The sequence below is a fragment of the Pseudopipra pipra genome, chromosome 8 (genome assembly GCF_036250125.1).
Source record: "Pseudopipra pipra isolate bDixPip1 chromosome 8, bDixPip1.hap1, whole genome shotgun sequence".
Taxonomy (NCBI): Eukaryota; Metazoa; Chordata; class Aves; order Passeriformes; family Pipridae; genus Pseudopipra; species Pseudopipra pipra.
The window spans coordinates 9,648,119-9,666,635 of record NC_087556.1 but is presented as its reverse complement, the minus strand read 5'-3'; the positions used below and the strand labels follow the sequence as shown (position 1 = coordinate 9,666,635).

The following is an 18,517-nucleotide window of genomic DNA, read 5'->3' as shown; positions in this document are numbered from 1 at the left end:
GCCCGGCGGCGCTTTGCGGCGCTTTGCGGCGTTGCCGGGCGGCAGCGGGCGGTGAGGGCGGCGGGGCGGCCGCCATGGAGGGCGGCGGGAACTCCAAGGGCACCGGGCTCGGCGGCCTCTTCGGCGCCGGCGGGCTCGGGTACTCGCACGCCGACCTCGCCGGGGTGCCGCGTGAGTACCGGGGCAGCCGGCGGGGGCGGGGTGGGGCGGAGGGCAGTGTCCACGCACGGGCAGCGCGGCAGGGCCGGGCGGCCGGAGCGAGGCCGGTCTCGGGGAGGGAAGGCGGAACGAGGATCGACAGACCCGCCCGCAGGAAGCCGGTCCCCGGCGGTTCCTGCTCCTGCCGGGACGGGGGCGGAGGGCCAGGCCCCGGCCGTGCCGCGTGTCGCGACAATCGCTGGTCACGCCGCGGCCGCCCCATCCCGGAGCTCCCGTTCCGCTTCCTGAAAGGCCGGGGCCGCCTTTTAACGAGTTGTGCAACTTCACGGGGGAATCTTCCCTGCTTCCGCGCACGAGGTGTGCCCCCTTCTGCCTCACAGGATGTGGATCGTTACTGTGGAAGCTGGTGTTAAAGTGCTCTGTTTATTTGTCTTTTTCTTTTCAGTGACTGGAATGAGCCCTTTGTCACCGTATTTAAACTTGGACCCCAAGTATCTAGTACAGGTGAGACGGAGGCTTGTTTTTACCGTGTAGAACTCGATCCCAGTGTTTGCACAACCACACGTGAACACCCCAAAACTCCTGCAGTGCTGTGCAGGGTGTGCTGAGGTATTGAGTGGTGAACAGTGGAAAGAAACAATTTTTGAGTGTTGTACCTAATAAAAGCTTGCAGTGCCATGACATGTAGAAGACAACCAGTGAAAATACGGAGGATTGGTAAGGCTGTTGTGTCAGTCCAAGCCTGCTGCTGGGGAGGAGAGGAGGTGTCCCTCCCTGCCCTGAGGCTGGCACACCCAAGGCACCCTCACAGCAATCCTGGCATTGGTCACACCCTCCCCTGAGCCCCCTCAATCCGTAACAGCAGCCAGAATCTCTCCACTCATCTCATGGATTAGTTTTCTGAAGTGTGAATTTTCTGATCATCATCACAACTGTGAGAATTCTGATGATTCAGGGATTGGTCTCCAGAACTCTGTGAAGCTCTGAACTTTACAGAGGTGTTGGGCCAAACCCCAGACCTGATAACAGGGTTTGTCATCACAGCAGCAGCGAATGTCACAGCACTTATGTCATTTCCCAGCTCAAGGGGGACCATCACGAAGTGAAACTTCGCATTTTGTTCTACAGAATAGTGGTTGTCACACACAGCTTAACATTACTTAATATAAAATGATGGCACCATAAGGAAAAAAAAAATTATTTGAACTCCAGTAATGTTTTTCTTTTTCAGCAATATTAACTGCAGCTGAAAATGTTTAAGTTAGGCCAATTAGGATGCAGGTCTTAATGATTTTACTTAGTATTTTTCTCTATATGTGGCTCATATTATCTGAGAACATTAAATTTTGTAGAATTAGCACAGTTGCATAGGATCTGCTATCTGTGTGCCTTATGCTTGATAGGTACACTGTTTATTCTGTACCTGGAAGCTCTGAATGGAGTTCTGGGGGCTGTTTATTATGTTTCTCTTTCCTTAGAAGCTGTTGTAGCCCAAATTACAATGTAACATTCCCATAATGGCAGAAAACAGGGGATATGGCTCTGTTTGTGTGTTCACTAGTGGGGCCTGCTGTTGTTGAGTGGTCAGAAAAATGCTGAGTGATTATTTAGACCTCTCCCCAAAACACTCTCTGAAGTTGTCTTGTGTCCTTAGTACAGTTTATCTGAGAACATGGTGGTGTTAAAAGGAGTGTAGCAGAGGCTGTAGAACAAAGCCTGTGTATATACTAAGAGTTTTTAAAAACAGAAATTTGCTTTAAACTAAAAGGTGTTGGCATCAGTGTCGTGGTACAGTTCTAAAAATACCTGTTGATGTAACACATAGGCTGCAGTCTGTGTTATAACACTTCCCTGCCTTTAAGTTTAGCACTAGTGTGTTGAAATAAAAGGAAAGTGCATTGAAATAAAAAGGGAATTCCATTTAAATGTGAGAAAGTTTCATGGTTTTTACCTGAAGAAGTTGCCCAGATAAGCTGTGGGGTCTCCATCCTTAGAGAAGCACAAGACCTAGGGGCGACTGAGTGCCCAGCACTACCTGACCCTACTTTTAGCAGTGTGGGTTGCACCAAGCAGTCTCCACAGGTCCCTGGGATTCTAAATATTCAAGGAAAAAGAAATAGCTAATATTTTAGAATACAAGAACTTAAATTATTGGCCTTTAAATTTGGGGTTTCTGTGAAGAAAAGAGAGGTGAGGGTCTCCTGTGTTCAAAAACCATCTCTTTGCTTTCTGAATGCAAAGGAAAAGCCTTATTGTTGAGAACCTTACATTTTGATTCTGGCCTTCCCATAATTACAAATGAGACAATGGTACTCATTATTTAAAGCTCACTTTCTTGGTTGGTCCATTAATGCAGGCCCAGAACAAGGTGTTTCCTGCAATGCTTTGCTGCCTTCAGAGGGTAACATGCATTATAAAATAGCATTTTATAATGCTATGGCAGAAGCCCAGAGGATGGGGCTCCTTGGTTGTTGTTATAGAAACTTAAATGTTACATACAGACAAGGATTGGTTCATCTTGACTTTTGGGGCAGTAGTGAAAACTGTTAGAAGCTGCTAACTAGTGCATGCACTGAATTTCTTCAACAATTTAGTTAGAAGGAAGATAGAAACCATATTACAGGTTCAGTTTACTGATACAGTATTCACAATTTTAGAAGCTGTATATTTTTCCTGTATTGCCATCCACATTTACTGTCAAGTGTGGGCCAATAAAACCCCTTGGAATGCAATTCCTTGAGCTTGCAGTTGTTGCAGTCATGTATCAGTTACAGAGGGGGTGAGTAATACTATGTCTGGAAAGGACAGAAGCATAAAACAGATCTTGCTGCTTTAGCACCTCATCAACACATGTGCATCCTGCTCATGTCTAACTGAAAACTTTCTTTGGCCCACCTTAATCTCTATACATGTGCTGGTTTCTCTACAGCTTCTCAGGCCATTCACAAGGACACAAACTTGTCTCTGTAAGAGGAAGATGCACAAGTAAAAAACTACTGACCTCACCTGATCATTAATTTTGAGTGTATTCCTTCTTTTTTTCACCTCTTCAAAATAAGTCACTTATTTCAGTGCATGGAAACACTTCTTTTGGCACAAAGGTAGTTTTTCTTTAGTGTCAGAGTAGTGGAAAACCTTAATTAAGGCATTATTGCATCAATATAGGTTGCTCAGTGAGGAAACAGTGCTGCATAATCAGAAAACAGGAAGGTTTTTGGAGGGCTTGTTTTGCCTGCTGGAAGATGTAATAAATAATTAAGCAAATAGTCATTAAAAACAAAAACAACCAACAACCCACACAGTATGAGTTCCTTGGCTGACTGATGTAATTTCTAAAAATTTAGAGAGCTAGGGGGAAAAAAAAGCTCCCAGTTTATCTTTTTAAAGTCCTTTTTCACACTTAATAAAGCATACACATACTGTATTCCCTCTCTCTGCTAGTGTAGGCAAGAATTTTCCAGAAACACTCGTATCCATCTTTAGTTCATTGCATGAATTAAAGAAAAAAGATTAATATGGCCTACATTTTGAAGCAGGTATGCTTGGAAAATACAAAAGCATTTGTTTTTGTTTTCCCTCAGGACACAGATGAGTTTATCTTGCCCACAGGAGCCAACAAAACTCGAGGCAGATTTGAGCTGGCCTTTTTTACCATTGGAGGATGTTGTATGACAGGTAGGTGGTTGTGTTTTCCCCTTTTCCCAACTGTCCAGGTAACACCTGTGCACTACAGTAATTGATAAGTTTGTCAATGTCTTGTTCTGCAAGACATTCTTTGTTCTAGTCTTAAATGAACATATATTTGACTTCTGAAATACACTGAAGTCTACTCTCAGTATTTGTTTCTAGTATTGTTTCAGGGATTTTTTGTTCCTTTTTCTTCTCAAAAAGTAATGACTGATCTTGTGCCACCCAGGGGCAGCGTTTGGTGCACTGAATGGTTTGAGACTTGGCTTGAAGGAGACACAGAACATGCCGTGGTCAAAACCTAGAAACGTACAGTAAGTGTTCCATCTCAAAGCAAAGCACACCTTAGTGACAGAGCTCTTTCTTCCACCTTGTACAAGATCAGATATGAATATACTGCAAAAATAAATGCCCTTTTTTTCTTTAGTGGGGACAAACAGGAATCAATATTTGTCTTCAACAAGTTATCAAATGTTTTTCATTATAGTTATGTTCAGTTCAAGCTTTTTGCTTTTCATTTAGTCACAGTTGGTGTGTCCTCTGACTTACCTTAAATACTTGAGAATAAATTACTGCCTTGATGTTTACTAAAAATCTACTTCAAAGGCAAAGCAGCATTTTTATATGTTGAAATACTCCCAGAGGCAGCAGAGTTTGCTTTGAGCTATTTTTTGCTGTCATTTTTCTGGGAGTGAGTCTCCCTTCTTCCCCAAGCTTTTCCAAACCAGGAGAAGATTAAAATGCAGAAGCTGGGCCTACCTGGATTTGCATTAGAGTTGACATTGGTGCATGCTGCTCAGCAAGTGCTGCAAGGTGGAAATTGTTCTGGACTATGGCATCCATGAACACCCATGGCATTGCCATGATTTCACCTTACCTGACTGTTTGACAGAACGCAGTATGAAACAGGAACATTTTTTTCAACAGGATAGTTCTTCTAGAATTAATGGTAGTTTAGACACAACTATAAGAAAACCTAAGTGAAGGAGCTATAGGAAATTGGAGGAGTGGAATGATGGGGGGAAACAATTTTCACTCCCAGAATACTTGGTAACAAGGGAATTTTAGAGGAGGAACTTATTATTTTCTGGTACAGTTTATACTGGGTCTGCCCCATTTTAAATTCTATTTCTGTGTTCAACCTCTTTATCAAAATATTCACCACTATAATTACAGCTCTTGCCTAGATGAACAGAATTGTGTATGTATTTGGAATGGACAGAACCATGTTGTTAAGCACAAACTTTGGCAGGTCGAGGCCAGGAGGTGGCAGTCAGTGCACACCCTGCTGTTATCCTGGCCCTGCAAGGGAAAGGCCTGCTGAAGGTCACCACCTTCAAACAGTGCATTAGGTTCTGTGTTTTCTTTATCAGATGCAGGGAAGAGACCTGCCTAGATTTCCTCCAAATTTATCCTAACTGTGCACAGATTTTTTTTAATGAATTTGAATCAAGTATCTCAATGTGTCATGGTTATGAAAATTATCAGTTTTGTCATCAGTTCAAAATTGATGTAAAGTTAAGAAGTGGGTTGGGGGTTGTAATTAAGGACAGGTTGTCAGTACCCTGACCTCTTGGATTTTTTTTTCTCTTGTTTCAAAACAAAATTTTCCCTTATTGTTTAGTTCATTTCCTAACCATATTCAGTAATGAGCTGTGTCCTATTGAAAAGTATTTAAAAAAAAAGGAAAAATAGTAGAAAATTAAACCAGAAACGACATAACGTGTGACTTTTTTGCTTTAAATGATAAACCAAGTTCCAGTAGTAGTCAGCTGTCCAGAGCAATACTGTGCCTGTGATAGTGTTACACTGCTGGGAGATAAAGATCAGTCATTTCTTCTGGCTGCTGTTGTCCCCAATCTGGAGACAGCTGAGGCCCAAAAGAAGTGTCCCTGTGCTTCCCTGAGAGCGCACTAGAGGTTTCCTTTCCCTCTGTAGTGCTAGTCTGGGAGCATACATACAGACACACCTGGGGTTCTTCACCTTCTGTTGGTGCTAAGTTGGACAAATGGAATTGCAAAGGATTGCCTCTCTTCTTCCTGACTTGCTTTAGTTTGGAATTGGTTTTAGTCTCAGGCATCGCCCCACTCCCTGACACATGGTCCTTCTAGAAGGGCACTCTGGCTTTCCCCGAGGTCTTTTACCCAGTTACCTCAGCACAGGTGTACCCATCATTCTGGTAGCTATGTGTAGTCACCATGTAAGGAACACCCAGGGTTAGCAAGCTATTTGCAGGGAAGAGATTTGAGTCTTGGCGAGGGTCAAGTTTGCCCTGAAAAGAGAGAAAGGTTTTCTTAAGATTTGACAGGACTGAATGTTTGCTTTCAGTATTGCCTGCACACTATCCATGATAGAGATTGTGTGTTACCAAGCTGTGTGTTTTGCCTTAGTGTTTTGTTTTGAAGAGCTTTCAGTTCATTATTCCAGTTTTATTAACCAAATGTGTAGTGTAAACACACAAGACCTGATGTCATAAACACTGCCTTGATGTAAACACAGAGCATTAAACATTTTCATACCTTTTTAACTCCTTTTTAGAATTCTAAATATGGTGACAAGGCAAGGAGCATTATGGGCTAACACACTGGGATCACTGGGTAAGTAAAGTCATTCTTTTGTAGGGAAAACAATTTACTTAAAGATGTAATTATTGGGAAAGTGTATTTGTGTATTCTCTAAACAGAATTCTCTAAATTTTCATTGTTAAATCCATTGTGGAAAAAATGCAAGTTTTTTCTTTGGGACATGAGGACATTTCAGTAGACATCAAAAAAGACATTAAAGGCTAAAATAGGGTTTGAAGCATAAGTAACCAAAAGCCTTTAATTAAACCCCAAAGTTTTTACTGTATTACAAACAAGAACTCTATCTGTAGAGTAAAAGAAATAACTAGAAATTATAGATAATGCTTATTTGTTAATAAATTACAGTTAATTCACAACTTAAGGCAAAAAAATATAATTTAATATTCTGAAGTAACTTTTCTAACCTACAGAGATCATGTGATCAACTGCCTGATGTTTGTTTCCATTTAAAGAGTCAACAAAATATTTATCTGAAGTAGAAAAGTGATAGTGACTACAAAGATTTATCTTTTAATGATGGCCCATTAGCTAGAAAAGTCACATATGACACCACCAACTCTGAACCTAAATACTGCTCATAACTAATATGGGTTAGGAAAAAAGAGAAAAACAAATGATCAGTAACATGATATATGAAGAAGAGACTTCTGCGAACTGGGGTTTGGGTGGGGAATGGGCTGTGAAATAAAATCACTTCAGTTGCCTTGGAAAAACTGGAGATGATTTCATGAAAGTCAGTGAAATACCTAATGCCCTAGGGAGTACAAGCTCTTTGGCCTCCCCCCTACCCTCAGTCTTCCCCAGTCTTAAAAGACCAGAAGTTACACAGTACCTTTGAAAGGAGAAATGTAAAACTGATGGAATTATTTTGAAGAAGAATAATGATGGAACTCATTGCCCTACAACATTGTAGTGGAACTTAGCAATATTTAAATGAGATGACACCATGTAATATATTTGAATTTTGAGAAATGCATCAAAGCATACGCTGAGTTGCATTTATTGCATTTTGTTTCAGTCTTATTTCTAAAGAGCAGATTAGCTGCCATTCAGATCAGACATTACCTTTTGAGGCATAGTAGAGAAGCCACAGAGACAGGATTCTGAACTACAGCAAAAGTGGCACTTATTTCCTAGGAGATGCATTGATTGCCTAGTGAGTTTTATTGTGCCATTTTTTGGTTGGTTGGTTTTTCTTATTTTTTGTTCCAAGTCTAATCAAAACATGTCTGAAAACTGAGATGCAGATACACTGCAGTTCAAGGTTCCAGTTTAAGTGACACATTAACATGTTTTTTCAGCTGTGTTTGAAGAAAGATTACTCAAGAAAGTGTTTGTGCATTCCAGTAACAAATTGTTATTTTCCTACAAAATGCAGCCTCCAAAATCAGAGAGTTAAGCTGAACTTTAACTTTGGGGATTTCGTATAGCTCTGTCTTGTCCTAGCTACCAGAGAAGCTTCCTTTCAAAGGAGCTGAATTATTTTTGCTTTTGATTTTGCTTGTCCAGCATTTCTGTATCTCAAAGATTCTTTTTGTCACTACTGACAGTTTTTGTCATTCTGTTCCTGAACAGGGGCAACATCTGTGTTGAACTGCTTAAAAAAATTATGTTGAATTCAGCTTTTCCTTCCCCTCACTCTTAATACTACTTGCTGCTAAGCCAAGCTAAAATACCATTGCCTCTGCTGAAAGGAGAAAGATGCTGCTGTTCAACTCTTCAGCATTATTGTTGTTGTTCAGGAATGATTTACATGCTTTTTAGCAGAAGTAAAGATTTCAAATTGTCAGCATGAAATACAAGTGGGGTTTTTGATGTCTTTCATTTAATGCATGAAATACACGAGGGGTGGTGATGGTGGTGCCTTTTCCCTTCATCACAATGCATAGATGATAGATGCATCCATACTGAAAAGCCCATGCATTTTTCTTTCTAGTTGTCTGAAGTTGTCCCAGAGCAAAATGTGCTCTAGGGATAAAGTTTTCATTTCCAGCTGCTGCTTCTCTGCCTGTGCGTGTCAAATCGCAAGCAATCCAATATTAATTTAAATATCTATAAAATAGAAAGAGGTCTGGGGAGAAAACCACCAAAGGTGGGATTTTTCAGAGGATTCCTCTCCTTTAGATAAGCAGAAAATCAGTGCTTCAGAAGCACAGTCCAAATAGCTACACCAAGCCTGGATTCTAAGCCTTGTGTCTCAGGCAATGGGGGTTTTAACTTGAGTTTTCTTAATCTTTTTTTTCCCCAGCTCTACTTTACAGTGCATTTGGAGTCATCATTGAAAAAACACGAGGTGCAGAAGATGACCTGAACACCGTAGCTGCTGGAACCTTGACAGGAATGCTATACAAGAGCACTGGTAGAGTAGCAAAGTGTTTCTCCTTTTCCTCCTCTTGTACTTTGTCCTAGTTATTAGGATCCTCATTACTTCTACTAAATACTGTCCTGCTCTGAAAATTGACGGTGTAAAAATGACTATTAGCTCAAAGTCCCCTAACACAATGTTTTTTCACACAACTAAGACTACTTAAGGAGAATTTGCACTTTAAAAAAAAAAATCAAGCTAAATTAAATTTGATTCTTTCCAACTTGCACAGGACTGACAATAATCATGAGAGCCAAATTACGACTGTTATACCTATATACTGAAGAAACACTCAAGTATTTACTCAGGTTTATAGTAAGGTTGTGTAAAATACATGCCCACCTCATTCTTAGCCATGTTTTTCAGCGACAGCAGGAATAAAACTAATTGTTTCCCAGAATACACAGAACATAGAGCTTGACTGCATGAACTTGAAACTTTCTACAGGTGATTCACGTGATAGGAATTTATGGGATAGTAGCACCCAGAGCTGCACAAAACCCTACATACATTGAAACAGATGTATTTATGAAGTTATTACTTAGCTGTTGGTGAAACTGTTGTCCTGTGGTAGGACTCTGGTCTTTGCATAGTGGTCAAAACCAACAAACAACATCATCTGAGAACAGCATGGCTTTAAGGTTAGTTTGCTGATGCATCCTGAATTGTTTGCAGAAGAGAGAGTCTGAGCTTCATCAGCAAAATGTCTGTCAACACATGTTCAAAGCTTGACCATTGGAGGTGTCATCTTTTTTAGAGGACCACAGGCTGATATTACCACATGAAGTAAAGCCTTAAGTAACTCAATAAAGGTTTGGCTATATGAGTCACCTGCATTTTACTGAGGAGATAATTCTAGAATTAACCTATGTACTTCTGCATATCTAACTGAGCCTCAGTGTCTCAAAAGCATTCCTGAAGTCCAGCTTTATGTATCGGGCAAAACAGTTTGAGCAGTCTTATTTTCCTGTTGGCCTAGACGAACTGAAACCAAAAGTATAAATACCAGCTTGTGCTCTTAACTCTGCAAGGGCACACAGCTCTCTTGTAATCTGCTAGTTCCTTGAGGTTTCATGAGTGATATGACAGGTTAGCAATAACAGCCAGATAGGGTAGCAGTGTAGAAGTCTAACATTTTCTGTAGGAGGTTAATAAGAACTGCCATCTTAGTCTCCAGCAGAACGTTCCCCCTTACCTTTCCAAAGTATAGAGCTGGCATTACATGTAATCTTGTTTTGTCACAGTGCAACCACAGATAACTCCCCCAGTCACATGCACAGTCATCTGACACTACTGAAGTTTTTCTGACCAGGGCACAGTGGGACTTTCTGTTTTGTAACATAAGATCTACTGAGCTAATAGTAGCACTGATAAAGGCAAATGTAGTCAGTAAATCTGTATTCATTACAGTATTGTATTTCAAGTATGTGTCGTGCATAGGAACCACAATGCAGAGAAACTCAAAAGGAATAAGTTTTTCACCATATGCAGGAAATGTGACCTCAAAGATCAAGGATTAGTTCTCAAAGTGAAAAAGATTATATTCACATCTGTTTCAAGAATTTAGTTCCAATCTTTTTTTTTTCCTCTTGCTACTTCTCCCATTCTGCCTCTCCTGTCACCTTATGTCAGAATGCCCTTTCTTATTCTGTATGGTAAAACTTCTAAGTTCTGCCTTTGCTCAGCATCAATGTACATATTCACCTAAAAAACCTTGAATATTTAAACCATGCAAATCATCAGCACACATCTGTGACATATCAAGATTGTAATCATTTCCTCTGTTACATGGAATGCCATGTTGTGTTGGCATAAAAAAAAAAAAAAGGAAAATTTAAAAGCTGTCAAGGACACTTAGTTATAAACCTCCATATTTTAGTGTCAGCTGGAAACTCCCACAAACACGCCATTGCAAATCAAGGCTGTTCTGTAATTCACAAAGTGTAGTTACAGAGTTGGAAACAGTGCTGTTCAAACACTCAGATTTCCCACTTCCATCACTCCTGCTTTGTAAAGAGGTTGGGAACATACTTAAGAAGAAACCTTTAACGTGTGGAGGTCTTTTATTATGACTTCATATTTAAACACAGCACTGATGGAGGAATCACATCAGCAGCCGTGCTGCTCTGAAAAATCCTCTTGTGTACACCACAAAGCCTAGAGTGAATTTCTTAAACAAATGATAAGCATTTGATGAGTGACCAGGGAAAAAAAAGTAGTGGGAAGACTTTTTGAAAGCTGAGATTTGTTGCCCCAAACTGGTCCCCATTTTCACAATTTGTCCTTGTGGAAGTGTTAATCATTACCAAAATGCCAGGAGTCAAACAGAACGTGTACGTTCTAAAGCCATTGGATTGTGAGCAGTTTTGTGCAAGGCTACTTGACACACAAGCTGTGTGTGAGAAGATAAAAGAGGATTGAAAAGTCTGCAAGTGAGGACAAACTGTGGCAGTTCAGCCTCCCCCCATGTTCACTGGAAGTGGCAGTAGTCACTGGAAGTTCCCCATTGCAGGTGACTAAAGCCATTAAATCCCCATCATAAATCAAGTGTTAGCTGGAATCCATCTCCCCACACTGCTTGGCTTAGGTTAACAGACACTGAATTGAGTTTAAACATAAAACTGATATAAGCAGTTTTGAAACATCATACTGGTTGATTCCTCTGACCAAAGTGATCTCTAACTTTCACATTTGTTTTAAATTAAATTCAATACCAATATTACTTACTAGATTTTAGCCCAAATGTAGTAATGAGAGTACAGTATTAACTTGTTTCACCAGACTTACAGCTTTAGGGAAGCTGCTTTTTGAGCTCACCACTTAACTTCTACCCAGAACATTCAGTTTGAGTGACAGACAAAATAAAACCCTTTGTGTTCCTCTGTCAGTGGCATATGTAGTAGAAATGTTACTGTGACTCAGCCAATTCAGTTTGAGTTTGGCTAAAAGGAGGTCTGGATATCTCAAGTCCACAAGGATGGTTTTTCCATTTAATAAGATACTATTCTTTATTCTTCAGTTTCAAGAAAAGGCAGAAATTAATATCTGTTATGCCAGGGTTTTTTCTGATAAATGTTATGAAGCATAAATACATCTTAAACAAACGTTTAGCCCCCTTGCCCATGTTTTCAACCTCTTTTCTAAGCTATACATCTTTCATTTCCTCATAATTTTACTAGTAACCAAAAGTAACAAGAGATGATTGGCACCGTGCACTATGTTATTATCTCCCACCATGAAAATGCACATGGTTCAAGTCATCATGTCACCAGGGTACAGCTGGCTGAGGATCTTGCACTGCTCAAGGATTGATCACTCAGGAAAAAAGATACTGAGCTAGGTGGGACTTTGGTCTGACCCTGTGTGACAGCCATTAATTTCTCACTGAAATTCCTGACAGAGACTTCAGTAAGCAAAAAAGTTAACTAACCTTTACCTCTTATCTGAGGGTTACACAGGCTGTAGATGTTCTTTTTCTTAGGTAATTACCCCTCCCAAGGTTAGGGGTAACAGGAACAAAAGTAAAGCAGTGCTTTGGAAAACCTGAATTAGTTTGTTTTATATACTTTTGTGCAGTAGGAACCGATACTAAGCACAGCATCTCATGCCTTTTGCACAACAGATGTTATGTAATTTGGTATATAAAGTGGTGTGTGTCTGAGAAGAAGGGAACTGCATGCTAGCAATAGCTGAAGGTAGTAGTTGTCATTTTAAGACCTCAGAACACAGCCCTGAAAAGTCAATACGTTATGAATTATGAATGTTTTATTGCCAGCAGTAAAGTCTGGCTGGAGCTCAAGATCAGTGCTGTGACATTCAGTGGGTAGTTCAGGGCAGCTGTGTTAGCTGACTACTTTTTGAGCTGTAGAAAGCCTCTTCCCTTTGGGCTCAACCTGGGTTTTTCTTTGGGCCGGGCAGGATTGTTTTCGTGTTCCTGTGGCGTGGGGAGGGGGAAAGAGGAGCTTTTGGGGGACTGCCCAGGTGTGGGCCTGGGATATCTTACTGTTCTGCATTATTTGGAGAAAAGCAAGTAAAGGATTTGCCTCTGAACATGGAAGTTGAGGGCTGTCAGGCATTTTAGAAATTAAGAACTTCTTAAAATCTCTTTCAGCAGAACAGGTCCATAGGATTATCAGTCAAATGGTGTTTAGTGAAAGGATTTTGTTTCAGATCTGAAAGAAGGAAGAGATAAGGGCAAAGTACAAGTAGCATGATAGCTTGTTGAGGCTTTCTTAGTTACATGAGGACTGATGTCTAAGAGTATGAGTGGCCACTGAGAGCAGTGCTGCCTTCAGTGCTGCCCAGCCCTCCTAGGCAGGAACAATGAACTAAGGGCTCATTCCTGCAGGGATTTGCAGGTGCCATTTAAAGCAGCTGAAGTAGCCTCCTGTCACTCAGGTGCTGCTGCTTTCACTCAGTGAGAAGACGGGAAATTTTAATCATGTCTGCAAAGTAATTTCAACAGCTCTAGTACTTCTAAACTTGTAAATTAAATTGTAAGTTCCTACTGTTTTTCTAATTTAGCCTTCATAGCACAGTAACTACAGGAAATGTTCCCTGTTTCAAGCTTTGTTGTTTCTGTATTTTAACCACAATACTGTCTTAGCTGCAGCAATATGAAAATGGAGCATGCTTTTTTGGAATGTATCTTGCTTCCATATATAAGTTTATCAATTTCCTCAGTAATTTCTGTATCCACAGACTTTGCCCACACTTTAAAGATTTCATAAAATAAACACCATGGAGCAGCAGGAGGAAACTGTTCGTATTTTCTAATGACATAGGCCCACTAGGACTACCCATAGATGTTCAAACAAATGTCTTGATGGTTCAGGTGGTCTGGTTAGCAGCACTATGCTTTAATTTGGAACAAAACTGAAATTGCCTTGTACATTTGAGAAGCTGAACTCGATAAAAAAATATTTTTGTTCCTGGAAGCCTGAAAGGAAGAGAAACTATTTTCATTCAGAGTATCCAAGAGAGAGATTAGAAGACAAAACTAGTAACTATTTAATGATTACACTTCTTTTGTTTGGCATGAGTGTGCCAGCCTGAGGTTTCAGTTAAGGTATTTCCAGTGTTTGCTGTTGGATGGTTCTTGGTTCTAACATCCCAGGAACTGTCCCAGGATAGTGTAACATTCTGAAAATCGAGACCACAAGGTTCTGAGGACTTTGCCCTAATGTTATGGCATGTAGTAATGGTTTTACCTACTGCACAAGTCGAGTTCAGTGTTAGGAGAGGCTCCTACCATGAAGAAACACAGAGCTGTGCTGTTGGAATGCTGTGTCATAACACAGCTGCATCAGAATGCAGTGCTGTGTGTCATGGCACGGTGTGCACCAGAACCTACTGTAAATGCACAGAATAGAGACAATACTTTATGGTGAAAGGGTGCAGCAGCCAAAGCCAGAGAACTAAACTCCCATTTAGAGAGCATCACATGTATCTTTGGAAACCCATAGCAGTTCTCAACTATTGTGCAAGGTGCCTGGTCTCAAAATACCTGCTTCCAGAAGCGTCTGTCAGCTGGAACCTTTATCTGACTGGGACCTGCAAGATTAGAGGCTCGCAACCATGTTTCAGCAGGGTTTGTCAGGGCAGGCTTGGTATCAGAGGCTTGCAGAGAGTGATTGCAGAGGAGGGGTGGGAACGTGTTCTATCATGTAAACACAGCTGGGATGGGAGTGAAGAATTTCTTTTTTTATTTTTCTTAACAAGTTAATTTTCCTCAGAGGGCCTAACATTTCTGCCCAGCAACAGGGCTGCATTCGACAGTGCCTTACTGTTTGAAGTCTACCACAGACCTGCACATATTTACTCCAATGCAAATCTGACCCGTTAGAGAAAACTTTCCTTTCCCTTTCTCTTTTTTTGTATTTACCATGGATAGCTCAGAAACCAGGAGAAACTGCTACAAAAAAAAAATATAAAAAATTACTGTGAATGTTTTGTAGCAGAAGCTTAGGCAACCTGGTAGGAAACATTTTTTTACCTGTTTCCTTGGGTATTTTCTTTCTCAGTAATGCACAAGTTTAGTTCCTGTTCACAAAACATCTTCAGCAATGTCCCCGAGTTGTCTGCCAGCCTACAGATGGCTTTAGGCCCTGCAGTTGACACTTGTAAGCGGGTTCAGAGCTGCCATCCTTACCTGGCTGGCCTCAGCACATGGAAATACCAACATCTGTTGGGTTAGAAGTAGTACATCTTAGCAGAACTGTGCCCTGGGTCCACATGATGCTACAAAGTGGCTCAGCTATCCAAATTAAAGATGATACCCTTCTTGTACAATCCTGTCTTCACAGAATCTGGAACCAAGCTCAATCAGCTTTTGACTACCTGTCCTTCCATAAGAATAGGATTTTAAGAGGAAAGGAGAAGAATTGAACATGGGGGCTTAGGGAAGAACCTATGGGAATAGTCATAGCTCTGTCTGCATTGTGTTGTGTGGGGATGTTCCACATTCTGTGCATTTCCCTGTACACCCTAATGGTTATGAGCCCCCTTTGGGGCTTTCTGCTGTGATCAGTTGATTCCTGATAACAACAGAAAATCAGGCTCTAATGTTTTATTCATTTTTCCCAGCAGAAACGAGGAGTCAATATTTTTACAGATTATCTCAAATACTTGTTTTGCACAAAGTGTCCTTTAAATTTCACCTGTGGCTTTTTGCCAGACACTGCTTGCACTTGGTTAGTTTTGTGTACCCAGCTGCAACCCCTTCATATGAAAAGCTTTTTGTGCAACAAATTCAGGATCAATTAGCAAACACAGAAGTCTACATTTGCTTTCCTAAATGCTGATTTAGGCACATAGAGCATACTCAGTAAGGCTTTTCTTAGAGCTGTTGAATTCTCAGCAGTTAGGGTGGCAAACTTAGGCTTATACACCAAAAAACTCAAATGGTCACAGCTGGTCTGGGAATGAATTTTTGAGAAACTATGACTAGACATGGCTTCTAGTATCAAGTCCCACTTCCGCAGCTTCTTGGTTTCATTGCATGCCTGGGCAATAGGAGGAGGTTTAATAACTCCAATGAAATGTATTTTAACCTTGCAACACAGGTAACACAGTCTCAGTCTAACTGACACCATCAGCTTTGTGCCCCAATACAAGCCTAAAAGCAATTCTGTGAGACAACTTAATGACCCACAATGGGGAAAAAAATAAAAATCTCTGATTACTGAGATGGATTTGTTTTCAAGTTTGAGGAACCTGAATTGCACTGCCAGTTTTACCAATAAGGCAGACAGGTTTTATCTCACTGTCAGCAGAAACTGGCCTTGTTCTATACACTGTACACATTATCTAACTTGCTTCAGCTGCAATGATAAACATTGCAGAATCAACCTCAGTGAAGTTTTCCTAGCATTGAGGGTCATACTCTCAGCTGTGCATTTGTGGTGCACTCTGGGAGCTCTACTGAGGCACTTCCTACTGCTGAGGAATAGAAGCATTTTGCTGTTTAGTAAAAGCATCAGAAATCTCTACTTCTGCCCCTGTACACCCCAACACTTACATGGATGGAATGGAGTTGGGGTGCCATCTGACTCCCAGCTTCAGCCATGTACTAGCCAAACTTGCCCTCTCTTTTTGCCTTACACTAAGGTGCTCACAAACCTTAATCACCTGTTGTGAGGTGATAATTTTGAATATTAATAAAACTAAGAATATTAATAAAACTAAATAAATTGGTCAATGTACACCCTAGTAAATTCTTGCCAGTTAATCTCTCTCATCTACTTTTTATTTTTTTTTGTCAAAGGGTTTTAAAATTCCAAAGACACAAAAGCAGTGATAAGTTCTGCACAATGGCCCTCACAAATCTCTGGAGCCCAAGGCCATGTCCACATCAGCTGCTGTTGTGTTCACTTATTTCCCTCCTGCCCTTTCTCTTTCTGCCCAGCGCTAGTTACCATAACTGAAAAACATTCCTCCTCTGAAAACCTAAATGGAAGAGTTCTTAGAGCAGGAAGAGATCATACCTAACTGTAAACAATTGTGTTAAGGACAGTTGGAATAGATTGGGAAAAGCCATCTTTGCTTCCAGGGCTCTGTAGTGGTTCCATGAGGCAGCAGTGCTAACACATTTTGAGAGGAAGCCATAACAACAGAGTTAGTGTCAGGATCAGGAATGACTGACCTCAAGCCTGGCAGCAGGTTTGAGAGGAAGGTAGAATTAGCACAGAGACCCTTTCTGGAAAGTTACTCAAAAAAGAAAACCTGTTTCATTAAAATGTCTCTGGATTTAGAGATCTTCTTGGAAGTGCTGTTGACTGACCATTTCCTCAAATGTAACTCCAACGAGCTTTACTGTTTTTTTCTGTTTCAGGTGGGATGCGTGGGATGGCACGAGGTGGGATCGCGGGGCTGACGCTGACCGGCCTCTACGCTCTGTACAACAACTGGGAGCACATGAAGGGCTCCCTGGCCCGGCAGTCCCTGTGAGCAGGGCAGAGGACACACTTGCATAGTCACCAATCAAATCAGTTGTGAGATATATCTGGTGCCCCTTCCTATTTTATTTACAATTAGTGTGAAACCGAAGGAAGCTGTGCTGGGAGGAACCTCTTGACACCGTGTAGCTGGACTGGCCCTTTCCTTCCCACCAGCCAGTTGCTGGAGAGGCAGCAATATTTGTTGGACTTGCAAGTGAACAGAGTGGCCACCAAGACAGTCTTCCTGGCACGCTCACCAGCCAGCCCTGGGCCAGAGCCACAAGGCCTGCTCAAGTCCTGCTGCCAGGTTTGTTGGGGCACGGCAGCGACAGCCCTGTAATAAAGTCTGTGTCCATAGACCATTCCCTGCAGCCTCAGCACACATCACCTGGCAACTGGCACAGGGCAAGGCTTGTTACTCTGACAGCACAAGGCAAGCTATAAAAAGGGACATCATCATTAATAAAAAGGGTGGTACTTACTCAATGCCATTTCTATCCTTTGCTGTTCCTACCACTGGTAAGACAAAAATGTGCTGCATCCACTGACTTATTTATGGATTTATTTTGAAGGACCAACGTGATAAAATCCTGGGGGAGTCAGTGGGTGAGGGGAAGTGGACTAGCAGGCTGAGGGTCTCCTGATGCGTGGTTGTGGTGGGGCATAGCAGGGCTTCCCTGCACGCCCTTATTTGCGCTAATAAATAAGGAACTGGTTATTTAGGGATGAGGTACAGTTGCTGTTGCAGAACAGCTGCCAGTGGATTATCAAAACACTTGGGTGCTCCAGTATCTCAGAGCTCATTTAGCCAACAGTTAAAAACCAAACAGTATAAAGACTCCTCTCATTGCTTATTACAGGACTTCTAATTAGCACAAAGCTTTTTGCCTGAAATACCATTTGTAAGGTTTTGGCAGAATGAAGGCTGTGATGAACCTAAACCTTCTCTGGTGTTAAAATTAAACCATGTACCAAGCATCATTTGTGCATAAATTAAACAATAAGATGTTAATGAGTTCAGTAATTAGAGTTACTGTACAACAGCTCATTCCTTCAGTGTTTAAAGAATTAATCAGGTAAATCATTAAGCAAGTCTGAAGACAGTGTGAAGGCAGGGCAAGGGAAAAACAGGAAACTTACCGCTTAGCAGACAACTTTAAGCTAAACAAGAGTCTACTTTGAGTTCTCCTTCCTGAAGCAGCTCTCGATAACTACAGTGCACCTGACAAAATAAAGGCAACCAAAAAGCAGTAACAGGAAGGCAGTAACTCTTACCTTCCTCC

General features: G+C 41.2%; 1 protein-coding gene and 1 non-coding gene across 2 annotated transcripts; both read left to right on the top strand.

Moving 5' to 3' along the window:
- The first annotated feature begins 18 nt into the window (after positions 1–18).
- Positions 19–17,720, top strand: LOC135417875 (mitochondrial import inner membrane translocase subunit Tim23). Its single transcript, XM_064662500.1, has 7 exons — positions 19–171; positions 605–663; positions 3,741–3,834; positions 4,076–4,160; positions 6,385–6,443; positions 8,680–8,790; positions 17,129–17,720. Exons 1-7 carry the CDS (start codon positions 75–77, stop codon positions 17,242–17,244), a joined length of 621 nt encoding a protein of 206 aa, XP_064518570.1. The 5' UTR covers positions 19–74; the 3' UTR covers positions 17,245–17,720.
- On the top strand, positions 5,604–5,806 carry LOC135418477 (small nucleolar RNA SNORA74). The gene has a single exon (XR_010432471.1). It is a non-coding gene; the product is annotated as a small nucleolar RNA SNORA74 (small nucleolar RNA).
- Positions 17,721–18,517: the final 797 nt, after the last annotated feature.